The sequence below is a fragment of the Aulonocara sp. 'chitande type north' Nkhata Bay genome, linkage group LG20, assembly GCF_057382095.1.
Source record: "Aulonocara sp. 'chitande type north' Nkhata Bay isolate Kocher_YH1m ecotype deep benthic linkage group LG20, A_spYH_male_GT1.1, whole genome shotgun sequence".
NCBI classification, from domain to species: Eukaryota; Metazoa; Chordata; class Actinopteri; order Cichliformes; family Cichlidae; genus Aulonocara; species Aulonocara sp. 'chitande type north' Nkhata Bay.
Window position 1 is genome coordinate 15,092,476 of NC_141363.1, and position 13,206 is coordinate 15,105,681.

The window sequence follows — 13,206 nt, forward strand, 5'->3', positions numbered from 1 at the left end:
TCAGACTTAATTGTTTTAATTTCAGTTTGACTCCCATAAATCAAGTAAAACAAAGATAGTACTGTATCCTTCTAACCAAACTTTAATACCAAAATGTTCAATGAATTCTTCCGAACAATTTAGCTGGTTCATTTTGTTCCGAGTACGCTGTAAAAGAGACGTACACAATAGTTCTTTCTCTGCTCAGTCCGAGTGCAGCCTGGCTTGCCTTAAGGGGGTTATGTGGTTGGCTGAATCTGAGTTTCTGAAAGGCTTTCGGTTTACATTCAGCAAGGAGTCTTTTGGAGCTCAGCGTCTTCATGCTGAGGAATCCGAGAGGCCACTCTGCCAGGAACCACACAGAGGTCTTACTCAGATCGAGCTAGGTTTCCCTCCAGAGAAATAATCACACGGCACCTGCAGCCGAGGATGGATGTGACGCCCTGTTAAGTGTTCATGTTCATTTAGCCCGTGACGCAGAAAAATATGTGAAGATTTGTGAGAGTAATCATGAGGGAAAATGCACAGGGCCAGTACAGGAAGCAGTGTGGGGTTTTTTTGCAGGAGTTGTGTGATGTCAGAGAGCTGCAACTAATTATTCTTTCTCCTCCAACCTTCAGCTCAGCTGCATGCTCAAAACTAGGTTTGATTATCTCTGACTGTGGGATGCTTGAAAGATTATATCATGCATTCATTTTCCTCGTGCAAACGAGGACGCCATCGTGAGATCTTGTTTTTTGGATTTGTTTTAAAGTCTCCGCATGAAATATAATGAAAGTACCTTTAAGTGCATGCTAAACTCAACAGGTGACGATATAACCACAGTGATTATCGTTTATTTTGTAACTAGGTTTTAATTGTTATTTGAAGTTTTATTATAATACTACTATTATAGACTATTTACACTAATGGCCTTGTGCATAACCTAAAATGATACTGAACACCACACACCAGTTGTTCCAATGGCTAAACATCCGCACTAGTTACTAGTGAAAAACTACCAGAAAAGACACTCGTTATTGGCCGTATTATCTAATTTTTTCTATCATGTGACAATAAAGCAAGAATGTTTTTTTCATTAAAGAAATTTTTCAAACATTGTCTGTAATCTGAAATCAATATCACCATATTTGTCTGCTTTCCAGCTATCCACAAACTCTGCATAAAGTCTAATGATTACTCTTCCTCTTCTTTCATTTTGCACTTTCACTAACTTTTGCCATTTCTTTTTAAATACTGTAAAATCTTCAACAGTCAGTTGCTGTCTTTGTCTACCTTGAGTCATTTGCTGGAGGTTTCTAGCAGCTAGCACACAGTCACAATAAGATATACAAAGCTGCAATGAAAACCGTGCTTTGGTCCTTTTGGTCAGATCGCCTCAGGAGATGCCAACTTGTCTGGAAACTGCTCACTAAGCAGTAGTGAAAACTGTGAAGAGTGCAATGCAACACACAGAGATTGTTGACATAAGCCATGCCCCAGACCAACAGGTTGCAGTGGTAAGGCTCAGTTTTTACTTTCTGCATTTCTCCAAGTTTCAGCTCAGAACGTAAACAGCATTTGCAGTTTGCAGAAAGATACTGACGTGTGTGCAAACAACAAAACGAATCACAGAGAGGTTTATGGCGTAGCAAAAACCAGAACCACAAGCTGAAAGGTGGTAAAACAATAAAAAGTGAGGTCATGAACTGCAGAGTCAGACATTATTGCATAGTAATAAATTGTATTAGTATTAGACAGGCCTATGTATGCATCTTACACAATAGTGAATCTACTATTGAAGGAGGACAGCTGTTCTTTTATTGACATAACCTCTAAACATCTAGTACACTTCAACACATCGTTATTTTCTTATTAACACAGTCTCAACTTCAGGCATAATACACTCAAACTCGTTGTGTAACATCTGTGAGCATCTAAATATAGGCAAGTTGATGAAGTTCAAAGGTTTGTTATGAGTGTCGATTAGGAGGTGACGACTGACACGTCAATAAAAAAAAAAAAGTGTAGTCATCTCCCCGAGCTTCATCTGAAACTGAGTCCACAGCTCCAACACAGGCCTCTGCTGAAGTTCAGCTCTGGAAAATGAGCACTGGGGAAAAAATGACAGTCAAAACCACTCTGGGAAATTTTCCACAGAAAAGCAGACACATTGCCTCCATACACACTCAAATACGCACACGTACCCATTTCAACTATTCGACGCACAGTGATTTATGTTTTCCAAGCTAAAAATTAAATAAAAACAGTGGACACACAGTGCCACATGTTAGATAAATTAAAATGTCTTTCTATTCCTCCTCACACTCCACAAAGTCTTCTAACTACGACTACTGAAGATGCTAACTAAAGCTTCAGGCACACAGAGCGCTGGTCCAGAACTGAAAGAAAAACTCAGTATTTAACTGTATGACACCAAATTATTAACACAAGCAATTTATAGACATTGTTCATTTAGAAACTGTAGCTAAAAACAAAATTAAGGAATTGGTTCTAAAAAAAAAAAATAGAACACGTGAATGTGTTGAGATTTCTAAATGATAACAAATGTAGTTTTTATAGGACTGAGCAGGAAAGGATCATTCATTTATTCATTGGTTACACATAACATTTTGGAAAGAACTCAAGAATTCTGTATTGTGCAAAAATGAACATGATAGAATCAGTCACTCTGAAAGCAAAGAAAACTATGTGTGCACTATGATTAACCTTTTTTTGTTTTATTAAGGAAATGTGCTCAAAAATGGGACCTTACAGGGCGGCTTTAATGTCTTTTTGTTTCTTTCCCAAGCAGCCAAGACTGAAATATTTATTTATATATCTGTACTAAATTACAGAAATCTCTTCTGGTTTTCATATTTAGTCGCTTTCGGGATATGCATGTTCAAAAATGCTGCAGATGGGCAGATGGGTGAAAAAATTCCCTGAGTGTATCAATGGACCATTTAATATGTGTTTATAAATTAGATCAAAATTCCCCTCTTGCCCCTTCAGGCGGTCTTTATCCTACAAGCTCGGGTCTTCTACCAGAGGGTTGGGAGCTTGAGGCTCTTCTGCACAGAGATCTCAGATGTTGTTCCTGGGATCTGATGGAGCCACCATGCCCAGCTTCAGGGTCACTGCACCGAGTGCTCCGATTACCACTGAGACCACTGTTGTCTTCACCCTCCACATCTTCTCGAGTTAATCTCTGAGCCCTTGGTACATCTCCAGCTTCATGTTTTCCTCAATCATCATATTTGTCCAAACTTTAGAGTATAACAGTTTTAGTTTTCTGATGCTGATTCGAGACGGCATGACCCTATTTGATGTCTTAAATGTTTGGCAGTGGAGGATCTGAGAGGGTGAGTTGGGATATAAAGTGACAAACTGAGCATTTAGACTTCTGTATATGTGTAAGAGTACTTAAAATCAATTCTGTAGGATACTGGAAAAATCCTATTTTGCTGAAACTACAGTGATGTGCTCGCTATTATTTGTTTAGTCATGTAGTTGTGTGTAACGTGGCAGTTCTGAATAAGCTGCACCAGAAATAATGTTGCAGTTATCCAGCTTTCTAGAAATAAATACAAGAACAAACTCATTGCGATTCAGAAAGACTGCCTTGGTACTGAAATTAAAGTGGTGTTTAACCCTTAAGTCACTACGTGAAATATCTCCAAGACTACTAATTTGTGGTTTTACCCCGTTAGCTAATTTTCCTAACTCATAAATGATCAGTTTATGTTTGGGTTTTAGACCAAGTAGAAGACTCCCAGAAACTGAAGCTGTCCATATGGACATAACATTTTCAGTGGGAGAATTTTCTCCCACTCGTGAATCCTTATTGGATTATTGAGCCCGCATGCCTCAGATATATTTCCATTCCGTGTTCCTAACATTTTGCAAAGTTTTTGGTCAGCTACTGGCTAATGTCAGTTAAACAGGGAGTTAGAGAAGTTAGTAGTCTTTGTCATCTGCAGCTACAGAGTCATATAGCTCTGCTACTATGGCAACAGATATTATGTTGTCCGATAAAGTAGCAGACCAAAACAACTGCCCTGCGCAATACCACAGGAAGTGTCTCGACTGACACCTGATCTCCACAGGTGAAGAGGAATTTCCTGTCAGTGATATATGATCTGAACCACTCAAACGGAACAGTAAGACCTGCTCAAAGCAGTCAGAGAGGATTGCATGATTAGTTGTGGGAAGTAAAATGAGGACAGCAACCTTAGTCCATCATAAGTTAGTCTAAGAGGCCCGTATATGATGCATATGAATTATGTAAAGCTACTCCAATAGAGTCCAGAAATAATATTTATTTTTAAAAAGTTGTAAATTAGTATTATTCATTTCATTTATTTGTTCATTTTCAGGCACAACAAATACCTATATTGAACATAAAATGCACAAAACAAAAAACAAAAATTGCCTGAAAAAGGAGTGGGACGAAGAAAACTTATTAAATCCCACCCCTATACTCACTCATCAACAGTTATTTCATGTTTACGAAGAAAGCATCTCTATCCATTTCAGAGTGCTCTCTCTCTCAAGCCTTAAACATCTCATTCACTAAAATGTCAAAAGAAAAAAATAACGTATTTCCTCTCCCGTCTGTCTGGCACTGACAACCAACCACACATTTTATTCTTTGCTCAAGCGTTGCCATGGCATTTGGAAACAAATGGGAAGTACTGTACATGAATGTCATGACTGCGGTTCTAAAAGCCGTCCATTAACTGGGTGAAAAATGGATCTCTTTCGCAGTACGAGTATCCTGTCACTTCCTTTTCTTGCCAGCTCATGACAGGCTTAGTGTTTGATTAGCCAAACAGAAGCTGTAATATCCTGGAAGGAGGGAGACATTTGTTTCTGGGTGGTGCATTTATGAAAACTACATTTAACTGACATGACTTCAGGTCCAGCAGCCAATGCTGGAATGTACGGGGGTGTTACTGTCGTCAAAACAATGATCGAACTGTTGTGGAGTTACCAAGACTCCCAGGCTTCGGTTTTGATGAGCAGCAGTAACGAATCTGCAAAAGAGTGAAAAAACCCTCCTTCTCTCTCATGACCTCTTCTTTTATGTTCACCCTCATGTTCATGCACATTTTAGTCCTCTATAAACACAGTTTTGTGTTCTAAGACAAATTTGTATGTACACAGACGACACCCTGTCCGTCTGAAGCTGTACCAAACAGATAATGGTCAGGTTATAGGCAAAACAAAGCATTTATTCAACCTGCTGGAAGTGGCAGCAGATGTGCTGCAACGACACAGGAACTAGTGGTGTGAGCGATCTATTAATACACTGAAGAGAAACAAATCCAACAACCTTCCGACAATAGCAGCTGTATTCATTCACCTCACCTGACTTGAGACGTTAGACATGCATCTTTCATTCTTCTTTAGAACTATAGAAACTGCTACATATGTGATAACTATAGCATTAACATATCTTGAGCATCTTTAAACACTGGACGGTGCAGATATTTCCCCAGAAAATTATTGGAGAGAAGTAACGACCACATTTACAGAACTTGTGTAGAGAAGGTAAAAACAGAAGTCCAGACAGAAACAAACTAAACTATGGCTGAAAATGAAAGCAAGAAACGAAAACACTTTGACTCAGCAGCACCATTTTCTTTGCCTACACTGCTCCCTAGTGAACTTTAGGTGTAAATGTTTGAGAGTATAAAAGTCACATTATAGACGCACACACCGATCATGCATGACATTACAGCCACCAGCCTAATTTTGGTCCTGGTCCCCCTTTTGCTGCTGTCATTGAGGCATGGATGCCACTAGACCTCTGTGCTACACATTAATTAAAAGCTTGTCTGTATAGAAATGTCTTCAGCTGTTTTTTAAAAGATTCAGTGGAGTCTGTACAGCGTAAAGGGAGTAGAAGAGAATTCCACAACCTTGGTGCCACTGCCTGAAAAGCCCGATCGCCATGTGTTTGAGCCTAGTACATGGAGTCAACAGCAACCTCAGGCCTGAAGACCTAAGTGCACGAGAAGAAGCATGAGGTTTCAGCAGGTCAGAGATATAATGGGGAGCGTCACCATGTAAGAGTTAAAACTAAAATTTTAAAATGAAACCAAAAATTTACTGTCAAACAATGAAGGCCACAGCCATCGGGGAAAACCGTTTCCATAAAAGGGTGTAGATGGTCTGCAACAATTATTAGGTAGGTAGTAAGTGGTGGTTCGAGGGAAAGTTGCATCAACATGGATGGCAGGACTCAAGCCAAACATTTCCTTAATAATCACTCAAAAGATCACAGTTCCTCTACCGATTCAGTTCAATTAAATTTTATTATACAGCGCCAAATCACAGCAATAGTTGCCACAAGGTGCTTTATATTTTAAGATAGACCCTACAAAAATACCTATAGAGGGAAACCCAACAATCAGATGACCTGCTATGAGCAAGCACTTTGGTGACAGTGGAAAGGAAAAACTCCCTTTTAACAGGAAGAAACCTCCAGCAGAACCAAACTCAGGGAGGGCGGGGCCATCTGCCTCAACCAGGTTCTTACCGTGGTGCATCCTTGTGCCAGGTGTTCCCCAGTAGTGATGGGATTTCCGGCTCTTTTTAGAGAACCGGCTCTTTCGGCTCTGAACCGGCTCTTCAGGTTTTTTTGTTGCTTTAATTAATTTATTATTAACAATAATATAAAATTATGCACAAAAGGAATTACTAATGTAAAAAAAAGTGGTTTTATTTATATATGTTTATATATAAATATATGTGGTGGCCCCAGAGACAAGGCACGTACAAATTCCAAAGCACGTACAAACTCCAAAACACATTTCTAGCTTTAACTGAACTTCCAAAACAGAGCTACCTAGATCACTTAAATTACACAATTGAAAGCATATGTGTATTGTTTGTGTATTTATACACAAGCACTCATATATATTTAAATAATTTTTAAAAAAAAGTTAATTTACCTGTTACTACCACACACCAAATCCGGTCATTGGTACTTGCTGGCTTGTGTAGCCACTAGGAAACAAAAGCTCAACACGGCGCCCTAGCATCCTGGAGCACTTCTGTTGTGTTTTGGACGTGTTTTGGAGTTTTTACGTGTTTTGGAGTTTGTACGTGCTTTGTCTCTATGGGCCACCGTAAATATACTTTTATTCATTCACTCCACATAAAATGTAATAAATAAATCATATAATACAAAAACCAACTAGTCAAAATTCAACTTTTAACTATTTAAATTTTCAGCTTTTTCCTTTTAAACAAATTTAATGTGAAACAACACAAAACACTGCAAACCACAACACAATTAAATATAAATTACAATATGAAAACAAAAAGAACATGCATATTCTCTGTCATATGGGCCCGCATGAATAAACTTTCTGAATCCTTTATCATCTGCAACTGAAAATAGTTGGGGATGATTACTATACCTTTCTAATGTGACGTTGTTGTTCCTGGCTTCCTTTCTTTCTCTCTCCCTCCTGCTCTGTTCCTGTGCTACTGCCAGTGTAACTACCGCCCCTCCCCCCTCTGCCCAGCGCAAACCACAAGGCTGGCATGCGGAGTGAAGCGGAAAAAAAGTGCAAGAGAGAGGGTGAGAGAAAAAAAAAAAAAAAAAACCCACGGCTCGCGATAAGGAGCCGGCTCACAGCGCTCACGTCAAAGATCTGGCTCTAAGAGCCATTTCGTTCGCGACCGACACATCACTAATCTGGGTCCAAAGCTCCATCCCTTCAGGTCCCGAAGTCAAACGAACACTAAGAGTTAAACATTCTTTCATCTTTAATTAAATCATCAGCGTTGCTGCTTTATCGGGTGTAACAATTAAGTTTTACATCCAGGCATCCATGAAAACAAAATTTATTAAATTTAACGGAGTTAGAAGTTAACAGGAAGTTAGCTCGCTAGTTTACACCTAAACATTTCATACCATGTTCTGACTGAGATATTTTTGAAACTAATTAAAACGTATAGCTCTGCTACCACTTCCAACATAAATGAAGACAGAAAACTGAACAGCAGTGGCGTTTGCAGGGTTACTGAAGTTGCACTACCTGGTATATAGGGATAGCTCAGTAGGTAGAGTGGTAGCCTGAAGAAAATATAATCTGATCAAACATTATTCAGCTTTAAATATTGTTCAGCTTTAAAGTTACTGTGCAACTGTGTAATAAAAATGTGCTCACGACTTTGGCCTTGAGAGCGATAAGAAGCGATCGCCTCATCCTGCAGGTGCAAGATATCTGCAAGCGAAGAGACTAGAACACCCAAGGCCGATTTCCTTTTATGGAGTTGTTTTTCTGCAAATGCAGCACTTTCCTCACAACCCCCTCCTGTACGTTTTAGAGAATATATACCCATCCTCACAGCAAATATTAGGAATCTCCTGATGTGAGCTGTGTTGAGAGGTTGTCTCTGTCTCAATAAAAGTTCACTGATTCCCCATCTGCCGCAGGTGTCCGGTTGTCTTCATTCTCCGCCAGCCTGGTTAAGTCAATTCCTCCTTAACATCTAAAAGAACCTAATTAATGAAGGAAGACGGGTTCACTTTGTGTTTAATATTATTCTATTGCTGTTGTTGTTTTTTTTGTATCCTTCAATTGGCGTCACGAACAGGATCCGCTCCAGGTCAACTGGAACGGATGGGAGGACTTCGGCCGTGGTCTGAGTGAACGGAGTTTGGACAAAAGCTGTGTGCACACAAAAACAAGGTAAGCAGACCTTTTATTTCTGCTATATTGAACATTATAAAAATACTTAGTGTCCAAACTCCTAGTAATTCATAACCAAAATTGTCTGGCTTACTTAAGGCTTGTTGAGAATCAGACAAGTGAATAAGAAATAAGTGAATAAGAGATAAGTGAATAAGAAATAAGTGAATAAGTGAATAAAGATAAGAGTGAACTGAGGTCTGACCACGGTTGCAGCCGACGGGTTGCTCTCCGGTGTCGGATACATACCTCAGTGCAGGTCTGGGACCTTGAAAGGGTTTATTAGTAACGCCTTTCTAAACAAATTAAAAGGTTAAAGGCCTTGAGAATATTTTTTAGTAATATTCTCTAAACTACAGAAGGGTTAGGAAGGCCCAGAGGACTTTATTAGAAAAGATCCTCTAAAACTTAAAAAGGAGAAGTACTGGTTGGAGTCCAAAGGAGGGGTCCCTTTGATCAATAGGAGAAAACGGATCTCTTCTTAAAACCCCGATGATTTTAGTGTTTTAAATGTTTTGATGTTCTGTTTGATATTGGACACACATAAATACACGCTGAATGCCTGCTGTGGAACACTGGGCAGGACAGTTTGGTTCTCCGTTGTTCACAGATTACACAATTAAAGGAACTAGGTTCCTCTTTTGGTTAAAATAATACACCACACATAGAATTTTTTTTTTTTACACATTTATTACATACATAAGGAGGGTAATGAGTGACTGCAGGTAATGTATGAAGTGTGAATGAGACGTGTGAACAAGGTGACAACCAACTAGCACCCCTATCAGGAAGCTCTAGGCAAGGTTACCCGCCAGACTCCGGTTTGGTAGAAGCTTGGTAACACCTGAAGGGATATTTCAGTGCTGACTCACCTTTAAAGCAGCGCCCCAGCTGTTAGTGCCTAACAGAGGCAGAAACCCAGCTGGCCCAAATAATTCTCCTTTAAAATCAATAAAAGAACACTCCTCCATTGACAGTAAAATGGATGGAGAATTAGATCGAGAAACTAATGATGATGGTTGGGGTCCCGGTGTTATTCTTAGCACATTGGGAGAACAATTAACATGTGTCGAGACAGTCATCAACTCCACACACCAGCCTAAAGAAGCAAAAAAGCAGAAAGAGTCATTGAGGAAAACAGCTGAAAGGTTAATGAAAGAAAAGGGAAAGGACGAGGGGAGTAGTGGTAACTGGGGAATAATTTGGCAGAATAAGGCTATGCAGGCAAAAGAGAAAGAGGAAGAAGCCAACTCAGCAGCAGCAGGTGCAGGTGTGATGAGCGGGGTGAGACACAGAAAGGAAGCAGATAAGCACGCAGGCCGCAAAGCTAAATTTAATCACTGGGTGTGTTTATGGGAAACTGCAAAACCACACATGAAGAAAAATAGGTCTCAGCCACCTCCCTATTCTGCCTCAACTCCTCCCTCAGCAGGCATATATCCGGTACTTAATATCTCTGGTGGAATAATGACTATTGGAGAAGAACCGCCCGTAGCTCCAACTCCCATAGATACCAAGCATTTTTGCCCAGGAAGCTCCTCTCTGTCGGCGACATCCTCAGCTAGTAGTAGAGCCCCCTCTTCTATGTCCCATTGTTTTGGAACCGGATCTGAGGGCCTAACTGACCCCTTTGCGAGCGCACCATTTGCGGTTCGAATGAACAGACAGGAACCCACTGAACAACAATTAACTGATCAAGAAGCAGCATTACGCAGCTGCTTAAATGAACATAGGTCAGTGGTCCAGGTGAATAATCGTGTTGCGTCAGCCCCTCTTTCCCGGTCCAACCCCTTTGCCAGCACTCCTGTCGCTGTTAAAGGAGATCTGACCGCTACTGCAAAAACTGAGCCTGGCACTTCACCAAATGTCACAGTTACCATGTCTTTGGTGGGCCGTCAGGATCCGGAAACACAGATGAGTTTAGCCCACGTTTTTGCTGACACTGCTACCCCACCAGGCGGGGAAGAAACTGAGGATACTGATGATGAACTCAGTGACCTTAACAATACACCCCCCTCTACCCCTCCCAGTTTAGGATATCAGACTAGATCTAAGGGCCCTGTGCCTCAGCCTCCAGGCATATTTCCCCTGGTCCAGACTAAAGCGCAACGTAGACCAGTGTATCAACCTTATTCATTCGGAGATGTCCAGGCCCTAGTGGACAAACTCCCTGACATAACGGAGGGAGGGAATGCCTGGTTGGCTGGTTTGGATAAATACACAGCTGGACAGGACCTCGCACTGGGAGATTTTAGAGCTATTATAACTAGGTGCACATCCCGATCTCAGGCAGCGGACCTGGAACAAAATGCGGGTACTACCATGCATGAGAACGAGGTGCCACTAATGCAGGCCTTGAGGTTTATTGGACCGGCCCTGCGCAAACAATTCCCACCCAAAAATCAAGGCACCTTACAGAAATTTAAATGGGAGGGAAAGCAAAATCCCACCCATTATCTAAATCAGGCTGTTGAAGACTGGGTGAACCATACAGGTCATCACCCCAGTAGGACTTGTTCACAGAGCATGTGGTTTAGAAGGGCGGTGCTGAGGGGCATTCCGGAGTCAGTAAGCCAGAAAATGGAGGATAATCCTGATTTGCAGGACTGTGACTTTGCAATCTGGAAGAAACATTTGATTTTTAATCTTAACAAAGTGCAGATTAAGTCTGATGATAAAGCGGAGAGCGTCGAAGATTTACAGTTGCAACTGTTGAAGGTTCAGCTGCAGAAAGCTAAAAACGACCTGGGTGGAAAAGGTGACAAGCCTAAAAAGCAGCTTGTGGCCGCTGCGGCTCCCCCTCCTGGTCCAGTTGCCCCTGATTTGTATCCGAACCCATGGCCAACTGATCCACAGCCCCCCCAGTATGGTGCTTATCACTCCCCGGCCCCTTATGGGCAGAGAGGTTCCCCATTTGGAGGAAACAGAGGTGGTTTCAGGGGAAGGGGTCAGATGGGAGGTGGTAGGGGAGGCCAGATGTATGTTTGTTTCCGGTGTGGACAACCTGGACACTGGGCTAAAGCGTGCCCTTTGAACCCGGCTGCTGGAAGAGGCAGGGGAGCCCGTGGTGGGCCCTATCAGCATCCTGGCCACAGAGGTGGACCTCGTGGTGCTTTAGTTGAAGTGCCCCCGGCCCCACAGATGCCTGTGATGGGGTGGGAGTACTACGAGGGTGGTCCCCAGCTATAGGACACCCCACAGACTGCCCAGGACGGTGAAGGGACGGCGGACCCTATGCTGTCCATAACTGTAGATAGAAGAAGAAGCAGCTTTTTAGTGGACACTGGAGCTACGTACTCCACCATTAAGGATGTTGCTCGTGAAAGACTTACTGACAGAGTGATTACAGTGGTGGGCATATCTGGGGAACCTAAAACTCTGCCTTACACCGTGCCCCTCCCCACAACGGTTGGAGATCAGACCTTGTTACACAGCTATGTTTGTTCAAAACAGGCGCCTGTGAATTTACTGGGAAGAGACTTGTTGATTAAATTAGGAGCCACAATACTCTGCTCTTCACAAGGCCTAACTGTGACTCTCCCTACTGGGGTTGTACTTCCCTGCTCTGATGGGCCAGAGGGAGGTGGTCAGTTTCTGCTGCAACCCTCCTCCTGTTTGGCGGACTCTGCTGACATCTACTGGGCATTATTGGAAGTTGAAACACCTGCTGAACCAGGAGTTTGGACTGCTTTTCAGCAATGGCGGCCGTGGCTCTCACTCCTACATCCTTATGTCCCTCCCCCTGACCCACCTCATGTTACACTGTTTTATGACAGGCATGACACCACCTGGTACCAGCACATGTTCCAAAAGCAGTGTGAGGGGCGGGCTTGGTCTCTGAACATGTCGTGCATTTTTGCGGCACCGGAGGGAGTGGCAGCAGCGGTTACTTTTACAACAGATCAATTACAGTGGTACATGATGTCTGATGAGGCAGCTCCCCATGTGTCACTGGCCTTACATCCTGGACACCAGGCTAAGGAGCTGGGTGGAATGGTTAAACGTTCCCTTGCGGCCACTGACTGGACACCTACAAAACTCCCACAGGTTTTGTTTTCTCCATCTACCAAGACATACCAAATTTTAAATGATTGCTTTAATTCCTCAACACTGCAACATGGAGTGGTCAGCGGGTCACATGGAAGAGAACACACAGACCACTGTGATGCTGCGCCTTTACTCGACTCTCTTCCAGATTGTTTGTGGTCCCTTGGACCCACAGATGTAGGTTTAGTTGATGTAGAGCCAGTCTCTTTTCAACTGTCATCTGCTACCCCTTTGTGGCAGCCTCAGTACCCACACAGACCGGAGGCTGAGGCTGGGATTGCAGAAACAATTTCTGGTTTGGTCACTGCCGGTGTCTTGGAGCCCTCCTGCTCTAAGTGGAACACGCCCATCCTACCCGTTGAGAAAAAAGGCACGGGGAAGTTCAGAATGGCACATGATTTGAGAAGGATTAATGCCTTACTTGGCACTCCTACTTTGCCTGTTCCTAATCCTTATGTTGCCTTGACCAACCTCCCACCATCTCATG

At 42.3% G+C, this 13,206-nt stretch overlaps 1 protein-coding gene across 1 annotated transcript; it reads left to right on the forward strand.

Moving 5' to 3' along the window:
* The first annotated feature begins 9,610 nt into the window (after positions 1-9,610).
* On the forward strand, positions 9,611-11,888 carry LOC147305320 (uncharacterized). Its single transcript, XM_086276681.1, has one exon. The coding sequence runs from the start codon at positions 9,654-9,656 to the stop codon at positions 11,859-11,861; it is 2,208 nt and encodes a 735-aa protein (XP_086132807.1). The 5' UTR covers positions 9,611-9,653; the 3' UTR covers positions 11,862-11,888.
* Positions 11,889-13,206: the final 1,318 nt, after the last annotated feature.